Here is a 14789-nt window from a genome sequence, read left to right on the forward strand (position 1 = left end):
CTAATTACGAATAGTTAAGTTAAAAGGCGTAATGTGGCCAAGTTGAATTTAATTTTCTATTATTATTATAATTTTATTTTATTCTCGCCAAAGAACAATTTGTGTTATTTAGTCTTAATTTGAAATTGAGAGAATTGTTGTTTTATATTGAAAGCCTGACCTTCCAAGGGAGGCGGATAATGTTAACGAGAGCGGCTGCGCGCAGGCGGGTCGCGCCACGACCGGAAAAAGAAAGACGCGAGTGCCTCTGGGGCAATGCTCGCCGTCGAGAATTAACGCGAGATTGACGTGTGCAATGTTCGGATAAAAATAAAGCAAATTATTTGTGAAAGGTGCATACTAGCGATTTAACTACTATCCTAAACAGTAGTAGACTTCCGAAAAGTTCACGATTTAACTATAGGCGACTCATTCCTTCTGCCTAATATTACCGATATATTGGACCAGTTAGGGAACGCCAAATATTTTACGACGCTTGATCTAGCATCAGGATATCACCAGATACCGATGGCCGAACGCGATAAAAATAAAACCGCCTTTTCAACCCCCTATGGACACTACGAGTTCAACCGAATGCCGTTTGGATTAAAAAACGCGCCTGCGACTTTCCAAAGATTGATGAATTCGGTACTAACAGGGACACAAGGGTTCAGATGTCTCGTTTATCTCGACATCGTTATATACGGATCCAGCTTAGAGGATCATAACAGAAGACTCGCGGAAGTACTACAGAGATTACGAAAACATAATTTAAAATTGCAACCAAAAAAGTGCGAATTTTTACGTAAAGAAGTAATATACTTAGGGCATATTATTTCCAAGAACTGCATATTACCCGATCCGTCGAAACTAGACGCGGTCGAAAAATTTCCCGACGCCATGAAAAGTAAAAGACATAAAATCGTTTATCGGACTAGCGGGCTACTATCGCAAATTCATTGAAGATTTCTCGCGAATCGCGAAACCGTTAACAAAAGTAACAAGAAAGACGGAAGTTTTCGTATGGGGAAACGAACAACAAATCGCGTTCGACGCCCTAAAAGAAAAATTAATGACCGCGCCAGTGTTAAAATATCTGGACTTCAACGAAGAATTCAACGTGACCACCGATACCTCTGACTATGCAATCGGAGCCGTGCTGTCACAGGGACCGGTAGGCAATGACCGACCTATCGCTTACGCCAGCCGAGTGTTATCTCGCGCGGAGTAAAATTATAATACGACCGAAAAAGAATTGTTAGCGATCATATGGGCAGTTAAACATTTTCGACCGTATGTCTATGGAACATAATTTAAAATAATAACCGACCATAAACCTCTAATTTGGCTATTTAACGTCACGGACCCCGGATCAAGACTCATCCGCTGGAGATTAGAATTAGAAGAGTATGATTACGAGATAATTCACAAGGCCGGACGGGCAAACGCGAACGCCGACGTGCTAAGCCGACACGTAACTCGAGATGTCACCGAGGGAAGAAAGAGAGAAATCTTCAAAGTAGAAGAAGAGGAAGACGAGGAAGAAGAAAAACTCGCCGATAACGTAAGAATATATACTGAAGAGGAGAAGCAACAAATACTCTACGAATATCACGATGCGCCCACAGGAGGACATCAGGGTATCGAACGTACAATAAAAAGAATTCGATTAAATCATAACTGGCCAGGGTTGACAAGAGATGTCAAAAAATATATCTCGAAATGCGAATCTTGCCAGAAAAATAAATTATCGCGACGAGTAAAAGCACTCCTCATTATTACGGACACGCCGAGTAAACCATTCGAGAAATGCGCGCTAGATATAGTCGGACCGTTAACAATTACTAATAACGGAAATAAATATTTACTAACTTTTCAAGATAATTTAACCAAATTTAGCAAAGCGATACCGATCTCAAACCAAGAAGCTAACACGATCGCGAAAGAATTTGCCACGAAAATAATTTTTGAATACGGGATTCCCGAAAAAATTCTAACCGACCAAGGAACAAAGTAAGTGAAATATTTAAAAATACATGCAAATTATTTAAAATAGATAAAATTCAGACAACAGCTTATCACCCCGAAAGCAACGGAGCATTAGAGCGTTCACACCGTACTTTAGCCGAATATTTAAGACACTATATAAATGCCGACCAGACAGACTGGGACGAGTGGATTCCCTACGCAATGTTTACGTATAATACGATCCCACACACGGCTACGGGGTATACACCCTTCGAATTAGTATATGGACATTAAACGGACCTACCGACAGCCCTAGCGAGACCGCCTAAACTAACATATAGTTACGATGACTACTCGCAAGAATTAAAACAGAGAATAGGGGCGACAAACCAGCTCGCGAAAGAAAATATTAAAGAAGAAAAAATAAAAGCCAAAGAGTACTACGATAAATCCGCAAAGAAACAAAATTTAAGATAGGCGACAAAGTACTCGTATACAACGAGACGCTCCGACGGGGACGATCGAAAAAATTAGACGCGCTATGGACATGACCGTACGTAATAACCGGAAAGAATTCCGACGTAAACTACACAGTAAAAAAGGGAAGAAAAGCAGCGCGCATGCATACGAATAGATTAAAGCTATTTATAGAAAACTAATACTTACTTAATCGTCCTCCTCACCAGCGTCATGGCGGTAGTCGATGACTTTGACATACCAAGATCAATATTTAAAAAAAGTCAAAGTACTAGATTTTAGGAATAAAAAACGATTATAATACTATAGTGTAAACGGGAATTATAATTGTACGTAGTATTAGAAATAATTTTAACGTAAAATAAAAAAGAAAGCGAAAAACTTCGTACCTCCGTTTTTCTTTTTTTTACGGGGGAGGGATGTTATAGCCCGAACTATAACCAATATTAAAATAGTATTAGAACTAAGAATTTATTATAAAGTATTATAAAATATTTTTACTTATAAAAGAGCGCTCTCGCCAAACGCTCGTCGCGCGAAAACGCTAACGCAGCGAGACGCGCGAAGCACCAGAAATCGCGAGATGCAAGCGAAGACCTGCAACTTCGACCTGCTTCGCTTGCACTTAGACCAAAAACGCGTGAATATTATTAACCAATCAGAGACCTGTTTCCAAGGGCCTCTCCCAAAAGAAATCCCAGAAACAAAGAATATATAAGACCGAGAGTCAACCCGCGAGGGCAGTTGCTAACAGACTTAGCATCTAAAAGACTAAGACGAAGAAACGCTAGGAAAGACCTACGCTTGTTAATTAATCACCGATTATTATATATCTATTTAACTGGAAAGAAGAATCAATAAAGTGTAAACCTGTTCAACTCAAATAAAAGTGTATTTTAAAAGAACAAGAAGAGTACACTCCTAACTTCCTACGAAGTCCTGCACGACCCGAGAGTCCCTATCCTTAAATTCGGCGCAACCCCAGTGCCGTTACGCGGCACACAACAATATATACATCGCGGAATACAAGATTTCCTTCGCCGAAATAACAAATATCGTCTTCGAGCAACGACACAGTGGTGCCATTATCGTACGACGTTTCACAGTCGTATCCTATAAGAGCGTCGCTGAAACAAGCCAGGAGGATGAAACAAATTGGAAGAAGCATCTGTAACAAAGGAGGTATCATCCTGGTTCGCTATAGTACGCTTTTCTTATTTTATTCGTGTGTACAACTTTTATCGAATTTCCTATTTGAATTTTTTTTGACATTTCCGTTTTCGAGATTGTTATATGTTTATCAAGTGGTTTCGCAGACGGTCGTTCTCGTGGAACTGTAAAGATTTCTTCCGATGTATCAGAGTTTTCGTCTGGATCTTCGCAATGTAGTGCGGAAAGATTGCTCGTCGAAATCTTCAGTGGCGGTTCGAGAGCTTCTTCGTCGGTTTCTTCGTCAAAATCTTCGAACATTCCAGTTTCGAATAGGATTCGGGATCGTTTCTCGACAGTACATATTGAAAGATAAGTAACGTTATCTATCGGGTTTCGTGATAAGGCATCTGCGTTTTTATTAGAGTTGCCTGTTTTGTATATCACTGTGTAACAGGGTTGGCATGTTTTAAACAATTTGTTTAAAACTGTTTGATTAAAACATGTTTAAAACAGTGGACACTGTTTTAAACATTTTTGTTTTAAACAGTTTTAAACTACTGTTTAAAACTGTTTAAAACATTGCAATTAAAACATATGATTATTTGAAAAAGAAACTGTAAAGAAAAACAAACAAAAACTAATAGACGTGCAAAACTAATGTTGCAAAAAGGTTTTTGTTTTAATTTTTTTAGTTTTTTATCTATATTTATATGTAATATATAGATATAAAAATATAAATATAAATAATGAAATAAAAATAATAAGATAAGTATTATTTTAACAGAATATTTATTTTTGGATATTAAATATATTAAGTAACAATCAATATTAGATTAGAAACGTTTATTGCTGCCCCACTTGAGGATTACAAGGCGCTTTTTTCCTTAAGGAGCGGTCCCAAACCTTTACAAACTCTTTACTTCCACTTATAATCTATCCTTAACCTATGACTTAGCCTAAAATATACAGAAAAACACAACGCCACGCAACCCCGCCTTACTCTCGCCCTATCTCTTCGCACCATTTACCTCTCTTTCATCTCTCTCTTTACGCTCTCACTACCCCTACACACACACTCTCACCCTCCCTCTCCTATCTTACTCAATCCTATTATTATCTTAGTCTAATGTGGGACCTCCGCTTCCGGCTCCTTCCGTCTTTCCTCCTCCACTTTCTCTCTCTCTTTCTCTCTCTCTCTCTCCCTCCCTCTCTCTCTCTCTCTCTCTCTCTCTCTCTCTCTCTCTCTCTCTCTCTCTCTCTCTCTCTCTCTCTCTCTCTCTCTCTCTCTCTCTCTCTCTCTCTCTCATTACATCCTCCCATCTATCTTCTACCTTTCCTATTACATTAACATTTCTCATTTCTCAATACATCATTTCCACACTCCTCTTCTTCTCTCTTCTCCTCTCCCGTCCTCCTTCCTTCCTTCCTTCCTGTCTCCCTGCCTCTGCTTCTTTCTCCTTCTCCTCTCCACCCTTCTTCTCTCCCTCACACTTTTTACAATTTTCTCACTTCCCTATCCTGGCCAATTATAGACCTCACAATAATCTAACCTGACCTCCCACCCTCTTCCCCCTCTCCCCTTACTCCACTTCCTCTTTCTCCCCCCTCCGTTCCTCTCTCCCTCACTCTTACACAATTTTCCATTCCCCTAACCTGGCCAATTTGAGACCTCACAATACTCTAACCTGACCACCCACACCCTTTTCCCTCTCCCTCTTACCCATCTATCTTCGACCTTTTTTATTTACCAATCTCTTTCCTCACCATACATCATACCTCCACCCTCTTCTTCTTCTCTCTTCTCCTCTCCTGTCTTCCTTCCTTCCTTCCTTCCTGTCTCCCTGGCCTCTATTTCTTCCTCCCTCTCCTCTCCTCTCCCCCTTCCCTTTTTACAATTTTCTTAATCCCCTAACCTGGCCAATTAAAGACCTCACAATAATCTATCCTGACCTCCCGCACCCTTTCCCCTCTCCCCTTACTCCACTTCCACTTTACCCCCCCTCCGTTCCTCTCTCCCACCCCCTTTTATACAATTTTTCATTCCCCTAACCTGTCCAATTGGAGACCTCACAATACTCTAACCTGCCTCCCACACCCTTTTCTCTCCCCTCTTCCTCCTCACCCCTTCCACCTCCTCCTCCTCCCCCCTCCCGCCCTTCTCTAACCTTCCTACCTCTCCCTCCTCTCATCTTATCGCCTCCCTGCCTCCCTACATTTATCTTTTAACCCACTCTCCTCCCTCGCTATCCCACCCCCATTCCTCCCCATCTATTTCTATTTTCCTGTTTCATACCCTAACCTCCTTCCCTTTCCTTTCTTCCTCTCTCGCCCATTCTAACAATTTCCATCTTACTCTCCTCTCCTCCATCGTCAAATCCTCGTCTATGCCTACTCCCCACCTTCTCCTAAAATCCCACCTTCTCTCTAACAACTTTTCCCTGTCCTTCTCCTCTTCCAATTCCACTATAAGCACTTTCTTCCCCCTTTCCCCCGTTCTCTCCCTAACCCCCCTCACCCTCACCTCCTTTCCTAATGCCCATGCCATCAACCATTCCATCATCAGTCTTCTTTCTTCCTCATCTTCCCCCTCTATCCCTCTCCAAACTATATTCCTTTCCCTACTTCTTCTCCTCTCTATTTCCTCTTTCCTCTCTCTCTCCTCTCTTTCTCTCCCCCCTCCCTCTAATCTCTTCCCTCTTTCTACCGCTATCCCTTCCCATTTCCTCCCTATCCTATCCTCCTTTCCACCCTCCTCCCCCCTCCTTTCCCTTCTTTTTTCTCTCCAACTTCCCTCCTTACCTCTTTCCCCCCCTATCCTTTCCCCTATCCTCATCATCCTCTTCCACCAACTTCCACCACCATTCCCTTCTATTTCCCTCCGTATTACCCCCCGCCCCTTTCTCTACTCTTACTTCCCTCCTTTCCTCCCTCCCGCTTCTTTCCTTCTCCCTACTATCCCTACTATCCCTTTCTGTTTTACCCCTCTCATTCCCCCCTTCATTCCCCTTCATCAATTTCCCTTCCCCCTTCATCTTCCTCCCTCTCATCACCTCCCTCACCCCCCGTCCAGTGCTCTCTCTCCTCCTTTCTCCTCGACCCCCCTTACCTCATCTCTCTTCCCTTTTCTCATCTTCCCGCCCGCGCTCTCTTTCTTCTCTCTTCCTCCGCTCTCCTCCTTCCCCTGCATATCTCCACCACTCTGTCCTTTACTCACACATCCTTCTCCTACCGCCATCTCTTCCCTCCGCTGCACTGCCTCCTTTTTGCCGTCTTCCATCCGCTCTCCTCCAAATCTTCTCCCGTCCTCTCCCGCAGCTCCTTTCCATTCTTCCACTCTTTCCTCACCTTCCTCCTCTTTCCTCCGCTCTCCTTTCACCACCTCGCTCCACCTCCTGTCAACTCCTTTCTCCAACTCTTTCTCCCCGCACTCTTTCCTCTCTCTTCTCCTTTCTTCTTCTCTACTCTCCACCCCTAGCATGCTCATTTTCCATAACCTCTCACTCTCCTCCATTCTCTCTAACCTTTTCTCAATACCTTTTCTCCTTTCCTCCTCCTCACTCTCTCTTTCCTTGTTCCTCTCCATCAACTTTAACATCCTCTCCATCATCCTCCTTATCTCCTTTATATCACTTATACCGTCCTTTATCCACTCCATCATTCCGTTTCTATTTCTATCCTCTCTGCTATACTTTTATTACGTACACGTGCCACTGTTCTAACCACCTGTTTCCGTTCTTTCTGCCGCTATCATAGCGCCCTCGGTCCTGCACGTGCTTCTCCTTTCCCTATCCAGCGCCCTCTCTGACAACGCCTCTTCTCCAAACTACCTCTCTCTTCTTTATCCTCCTTTTACCGACGTTTCTCCTTTTCCGCCACGTCATCCTTCCTCATCCCGTTCCTATCCTTCCTTCCTTTCCACGCTCCAATTTTCCTTTCGCCAGTGCACCTTCGCCTTATGCTCCTTTTCTTTCCCTTCGCGGCCACTCACACCATTTTTCTCACACCATCTCCTCCACACCCAATCTCCTCCTCAGCCCTTCTACAACTCCACCACCTTTCACCTAAACTCGGAGCACCGATCGACTCCTGTCACTACTCTCGCGGCCATCTTTCTCCTCCGTAACAATCAATATAATTGAATATATTAAAGACTACTTATAAATTATAAAATTATCTGCACAAACTATTAAAATCTAAATTATAACACATTGCATTTTACATTTTATCTATTGCAAATAATTAAATAATGTTATTCCTTTAACTAAAAAAATAATAAACATTTAAGTACGAAAAAATGAACGGTAACAATAACATATTGAAATTGGGAATTGCATTGCAGTCATTGCATATTGGGTATTTTTTTAATACCTACTTTTATAAATTTAATTAAAATTAATAACTCAAAATAAAATAAAGAATATATAATTTTATATATTAATAAAGAATTATTACTCAACTAACAATAAGTCAAACGTTACAGTATTAACATTTTCTTTTAACGCAAGCCACCATGTTATCGGTTTAACATTTTTAATGGATTCCTCAGAAAAAAGACGCGAGTGGTCGAACATTACATTACGATTGCGGTTACATTACATTACGATTACACAGATCAAAGCTATCAAGTGTTTTTTTTACTTGTTTAAAACATGTTTTTTTTGTTTAAAACATGTTTTTTTCTTACTTTACTTAAAAACACGTATAAAATAAAAAAAACATGTTTTAAACAAAAAAATCAATGTTTTTTGTTTAAAATGAAAAAAACAAGTTTTTTGCCAACCCTGCTGTGTAATCATATTCTTCTAATTTCAGACGCCATCTCATGAATCGAGAAGTAGGATCTTTAACTCTGTGTATCCAAGTGAGAGGTTGGTGATTCGCGACAAGAGTAAATCTGCGCTCATGTAGGTATGGTTGAAAATGACTAACGCTGTATACTATAGCGAGAAGTTCTTTTTCTATAGTCGAATAATTTTTTTCAGCTACATTGAGTACTCTTAATACACCGGCTATTGCATAATCAGATGCGTCTGTGGTAAGCACAAAATCTTTATTAAAATCGGGGAACTGCAATATTGGTTCCTTGCATAATAATTCTCGTAAAGTCGAATGCGATTTGTGTTCTTTCGGTCCATATAAATTTCTTGTCCCTTTTCAGAAAATCTGATAGTGGCTTGGCGATCCTTGAAAAGTCTGGGATAAAGCGTCGATAGTATCCAGCTAAGAAATTGTCGTACGTTCTTCAAGTTGCGTGGAACGGGAAAGTTCTTGACTGAAGTAATTTTCTGCGGGTCTGGTCGATCTCCGTCATCCGTGATTATGTGTCCGAGGGAAGCGACTTCGTGTCGTAAGAATTCGCATTTATCTGGTTGTAGAGTTAAATTAGCTACTCTGAGTCGTTGCATTAATTTTCCCATTTTAATGTCATGTTCGCGTAAGGAGCTTGCATATATGACAATGTCATCCATGTAAACTAATAATTCTGTTCCTTCCAGGCCGGTCAGTATTTGATCCATCAATCGTTGGAACGTCGCGGGTGCGTTTCTGAGACTGTTAGAGCATGCACTACTGTGCCGTGGACTGATATAATGCCGTTACTGCGTAATGAATGAGACAAATAATCCGTGAATATGCGTTCTTTATTCTCACGTGTACATTAACTAACTAGACAGACTCTTGTCATGATACGGAAGTAAAAAAATGCGCTCACACGCCATCTGTATGCGCGAAGCACGCACGTAGGCCATCTATAGGACGCGCGTATAGGCATGAAGCCCGAGTATTAACATATCTGCCCCCCTTGAAGGACTTAAAGTAGTCTTTCAATCAATACAAGGAGGTAAAGATAAAGAATAATAATGAAAATAAGAAATAATGAGAAAGAAAGAAAAAAAAAATTAATTATAACTGCCTGAGTTTGGCCTCTTACGAATCTATTATTGCGTTCTTATATTTACTTAGCATATATTATATTTTAACTTATTTAGATATAATATCACCGTGTTCGACATTTACTCTATTGGGAGAATGCATATTTTTGACAATGCTCGCTTAGTTAGTCCTAACTTGGTGCGTATGGTGATTACACGAATAATTCCATCCGCTCCGGGATGTACTTCGCAGACGCGACCCAACGGCCAGGTCATCGGAGGAGTATTTTCATTTTTTATAAGAACCATGGTGCCTTCCTTTAAATTTATATCATTGTACGATTTCCATTTGAAGCGCTGTTGCAGCTGTGACAAATACTCCTTCGACCACCTATTCCAGAAATGCTGTCTTAGCTGTGTTAACAATTGATAACATGTCAAACGGTTTACAGGTACATTAGTAAGGTTGGAATCAGGAATTGCATTAATAGCATCGCCTATAATAAAGTGACCCGGAGTCAACGCCTGCAAATCTGTTGCATCAGATAAGGGTGTGATCGGTCTTGAATTTAGACACGCTTCAATTTGTCATTATAGTATGAAGCTCTTCGAAGCTTAATATATTTACGCCGATAATTTTTCGCATATGTGTTTTCGCGGACTTTACCGCGACTTCCCATATTCCGCCTATGTGTGATGAATACGGGGGAATGAAATTCCATTCTATATACTGCTCTGATAGATATTCGTGAATTTGTTGTTGTGTTGTTTCCTTCGCTAAATACTTTTTCAAGTCTATTAATCGGTTATTAGCGCCGGTAAATGTTGTGCTGTTATCGGAGTACAATGTGGCACATTTTCCTCTTCGAGATATAAATCTTTTCAACGCATTAAGAAAGGCAGTCGAACTTAACTCGGTTACTAATTCGAAATGGACAGCTTTGGTTGTTAAACAAATAAAAATAGCTAAGTAAGCTTTACCTGTCTTATTACGTGATATTTTTATATTAAACGGGCCCGCGTAATCTATGCCCGTATTGAGAAATGGCCTGGCTTGCGTTGTCCGAACTGCTGGTAAGCTCCCCATTAATTGGTTTACGCTAACTGGTTTTGTGCGAAAACACACGATACAATTCCTCAGTACTTGGCGAACCGAACCTTTGCCAGCTATTGGCCAATAATCATTACGCAATATAGCTAAAACCGCTTGGGGTCCTGTAAATTTCGGTAATGTACGTCTCTGATTATTAATTTTGTAAGATGATGCTTATTTGGTAAAACAATAGGGTGTTTTTGCGAGTACTCTAAAGGCGCGTGATACAGTCTTCCCCCCACACGAATGACGCCACTGCTATCTAAAAATGGATGCAAGGTTATGAGTCTGCTTTTAGGATCTATTTGTGTTTTATTATGAAGACTATGCAACTCCTTCGGAAATTCACTAGATTGACAGTTTTTATTATCGCCGTTATAGCTTGATTTATTTCTTGTACTGTCAATGGACCATTAAGGCGTGTAGCTTGTTTTGACGAATTATTCTTGAGTCGTAGGCAGTAGGCCACAACGCGCTTCAATCTAGTAAAGGATGAGAACCTTTCAATAATAGTCGAATCGAGTGAAGTAGTTGAAACGTGTGTGTTCAAGATTGTGGTTCGAGCTTCTGGTGTTTGTTCTTCTGCGCGTTGCCTCTCATATGGTTGTAGCTTTAGATGATCTTGCAAGAATCTTGGTCCTGCCCACCATATATTTGTGTTCTCCAGTTTGTCAGGGCTGAGTCCTCTTGACAACAGGTCTGCTGGATTGTCTTCTGATTTGACGTGATACCACGATGTCTTGTTAGTAATGCGTTGAATCTCAGCAACTCTGTTTGCCACGAATGTTTTCCATTTATTGGGTTCGTTATTGATCCACGCTAGGGTTATCGTAGAATCGCTCCAGTAATATATGTCATTTATTGGAACATCCAACGCCTGAGTTACCTTCTTGGTTAAAAGCGATAATAGAACTACTCTGCACAACTCTAATCTGGGCAGCGATAATTTTTTCAGTGGCGCTATCCGTGATTTAGCGCATAGGAGTTTGACTGTGTACTCTTCATTAGGTGAAATGCTGCGCATATATAAACAAGCGCCGTATGCTGCTTCAGATGCATCACAGAATCCGTGTATCTCTATCCTTGTCCAGTCGTTGCAGATTACTCTTCTTGGGATACTTATAGATTGGATATGTGATATTCGAGAGCTCCAATGTGCCCACATTTCGCGCACCTCGCCGTTGATTTCCACGTCCCAATCTTGATTCATTTGCCAAAGACGTTGTAATATTAATTTTGCTTGAACTATGACAGGTCCCAGCCAACCGATAGGATCGTATATTTGTGCTACCCGCATCAAAATATTGCGTTTGGTGACCTTTCCCTTTAAGTCCTGTATTTTTAGGCCGTAACGAAACGTGTCGTCTGTTGTGTTCCATAATAGACCTAGAACCTTTGTGGTTTCCCCAAGGGCCACATTATTTTCAGTTTTATTGTCAGCTCCCTGAAGCATTGGCGTATTAGAATTCCATTTTCTGAGTATGAACCTCGCATTAGCCAGTACTTCGCTGATGTTTCGTTTCAGTTGCTGGAGTGCTTCTATGGTAGGAGCTCCTGTCAATAGGTCATCCACGTAGAAATCCTTCATGATTGCTTTGCTAGCCTCGGGATAATCTTTTTGCATTTGTCTTGCTATTTCCTGCATGCATCTGATTGCTAAAAAAGATGAACTTGACATGCCATATGTAACAGTGTTTAGGTTAAATATACGTATAGGCTCGCACTTATTCCATCTCCATAAAATACGTTGTAAATCACGATGCTCATCTGCTATGTTGACTTGCCTGTACATTTTGGCAACGTCTGCTGACATGGCATACTTGTGTTGTCGCAAACGTATTATGATGTCAAATAAATCGTCTTGTATGGTAGGTCCTACCAGCAGGCAGTCATTTAGCGATGTACCTGACGATGTTTTGCATGAAGCATCGAACACGACCCTGGTCTTGGTCGTGTCACTACTTTCTTTGATTACCGCATGGTGTGGGATATAGTAGGATCCTTTGGTCGCTTGCTTGTCGGGCGGAACTTCTTGCATGTGATGTAGGTGAAGATATTCATTCATAAATTCATGATAACGTTGCTTTAATTCGGGTTGTCTGTCTAATTTTCGTTCTAGAGACCTTAAACGTTTCTCTGCTATGTTGTAAGATTCACCCAGTTTTTCTATCTTATCATTGAGGGGTAGTTTCACTATGAAACGACCATCACCGTCGCGAGCGTGTGTAGAGATGAAATGCCCTTCGCACTGTGATTCTTCCTGGGAGTGTGTTGAATCTTGCTCTAATTCTTCCACGTGCCAGAATTTTTCAAGTTGTTTATGCAAAATGCTGTTTGTAGATATACCGCAATATGATTTGCCTTGAAACTGCGATTTATTATATGGAATTACTCCTGATATAATCCATCCAAACTGCGTTTCTTGGAGTATGGGTGATCGTCTTGATTGCTTGATTTGTTTACTGCATAGAAGTTCCCAAAATACAGAGGCTCCTAATAACATATCTATGTCTCCAGGTGTGTAATAATTTGGGTCTGCTAATTGTATTTCGTGCGGGATATTTAATATTTCCTTGTTCATTTTAAGAGTCGGCAGTTGCTCTGTTATTCTATCAATAATCAAAAAGGGAAGCTTGATTTGATACGTCTTGACTCGTGATTGAATGGTCGCTTGAACTTGTTGAATGGCGTTTATTGATGTATCGCTGATGTCTGTGATAGTAGTGTTGATGGACTCTCGGTCGAGATTTAATTTTTTACTAAGCTTTCGCGTAATGAAATTAGATTGCGATGCGCTATCAAGCAATGCTCGGCACTCGTGTGAAGTTCCATCACGATCACGCACCAATATAACAGCTGTAGAGAGAAGGACCTGAAGAGATCCCTTAATGCTACAATGATTTAGAGTGGAGGCCGAGCTCGAATCTAAAGCAACAGCAGATTGTGCAGTCACAGAAGAATTATTGTTTACAGTTTTTTCATTGTTATTTGTTTTAAACTCTTTATTACTGCAAGATTCCGTAGCTGATATTTTGTCTCTGTGCAAAGTTGTGTGGTGATAGCCCTTGCATTGCTTGCAACCGGGGGCCTTACAGTTTCGTCCATGAAAACTTCTAAGACATTTGATACATAGACGCTTTCTTTTTATTTCTGCATGTCTGTCCTCTACCGACATATTTGTAAATGCATTACAATTAAAAATTTCATACTCACCGGAACATATAGAACAACTCGATTTACTCGAAGCAATGTAGGATTGCGACGTATTTTTACCGGAAGCTTGCATAGCTTTACTGCTGTTGCGAAAGTCGTTCGAATTCTGCGATACACGATTTACGCGTGACAATGTTTCTAAAAAAGAACTGCGATTCGCAAGAAAATCCGTGAATTCCTTTAACGTAGGAAATTCGTCTAAAGATGATCTTTTCAGCTCTCTACGCGACCCTTTATCAATCTTAGGTAAAATTATATGAATAAGTATAGTGCCCCAATTGTCGGTAGGTTGCCCTAATTTTGATAACGTTTGCACATATTGCGAAACATTGTCTACCAATATTCTTAATTCATTGCAAGATTCTCTAGTAACCGCAGGTAAGTCAAACAACATTTGTATAAGATATTGTACTATTAATTTTTTGTTTTCATATCTTTGTTTTAATAGGTCCCACGCAACCTCATAATTGTCGTTGGTAATTTCTAATGATGCTATTACCTTTGCGGCATCTCCACTTAATGACACTCTTAAATAGTGTAGTTTCTGTACCAAAGAAAGAGCTACATATGCTGCAATGAGAGACTCAAATAGGTCTCGAAAGGGAATCCAACGTTCGTAGCTTCCGTCGAATTTCGGCAGATCAATGTTTGGTAATTTTACAAGAGGCCAGTAGTGTTATTGTTTAACGTAACCTGCTGTACACCACCAGTCTGTGGTACTTGGGAAGCGGCAAGTCGAAGAGTCTGAGATTGAGCCTCATGTTCCTTGTTTGCCATGAGTAGTCGAGCCTTAGTGATTTGCGCGTGATATGTGTCCTCGAATGCAAGTCGATATTCCAAATGATCCTCCGATTCGTCAATATCTTCTATTTCGTTCTCAATTGAGTCAAATTCAGACCATAGAGCTTCTCTATTCGACTTAACAGCTCTATTTGTCTTGCAGGATCATTTTCTAGGGATGAAATAAAATTTTCGAAGGTAGTAAGTCTAGCCTTGAGTCGGCCTCTTTGTTTGACTAGCTGCGACAATTCAGACAT

General features: G+C 40.7%; 1 protein-coding gene across 1 annotated transcript; it reads right to left on the bottom strand.

The window, feature by feature from the left end:
* Positions 1-8585: 8585 nt before the first annotated feature.
* LOC145946408 (uncharacterized) lies at positions 8586-14789 on the bottom strand. Its single transcript, XM_083056030.1, has 7 exons — positions 14745-14789; positions 14446-14628; positions 13753-13858; positions 10873-13704; positions 10428-10661; positions 9592-9979; positions 8586-9156 (listed from the first exon to the last, which is right to left on the bottom strand). Exons 1-7 carry the CDS (start codon positions 14787-14789, stop codon positions 8586-8588), a joined length of 4359 nt encoding a protein of 1452 aa, XP_082912156.1.

Source organism: Prenolepis imparis, unplaced genomic scaffold, assembly GCF_030444845.1.
Source record: "Prenolepis imparis isolate NDT839.2.m4 unplaced genomic scaffold, iyPreImpa1.0 SCAF_16, whole genome shotgun sequence".
Classification (NCBI taxonomy): Eukaryota; Metazoa; Arthropoda; class Insecta; order Hymenoptera; family Formicidae; genus Prenolepis; species Prenolepis imparis.

Bases quoted from the DNA above. Each gene is read 5' to 3' on its own strand.
- LOC145946408 (XM_083056030.1), bottom strand. From the start codon at position 14,789: ATGTCTGAATTGTCGCAGCTAGTCAAACAAAGAGGCCGACTCAAG. The intron at 13,859-14,445 runs GTTACGTTAAAC...CGTGTATCGCAG, and splicing joins AGACTGGTGGTGTACAGCAG to AATTCGAACGACTTTCGCAA. The intron at 13,705-13,752 runs GTGAGTATGAAA...ATATGTCGGTAG, and splicing joins GAGTTGTTCTATATGTTCCG to AGGACAGACATGCAGAAATA.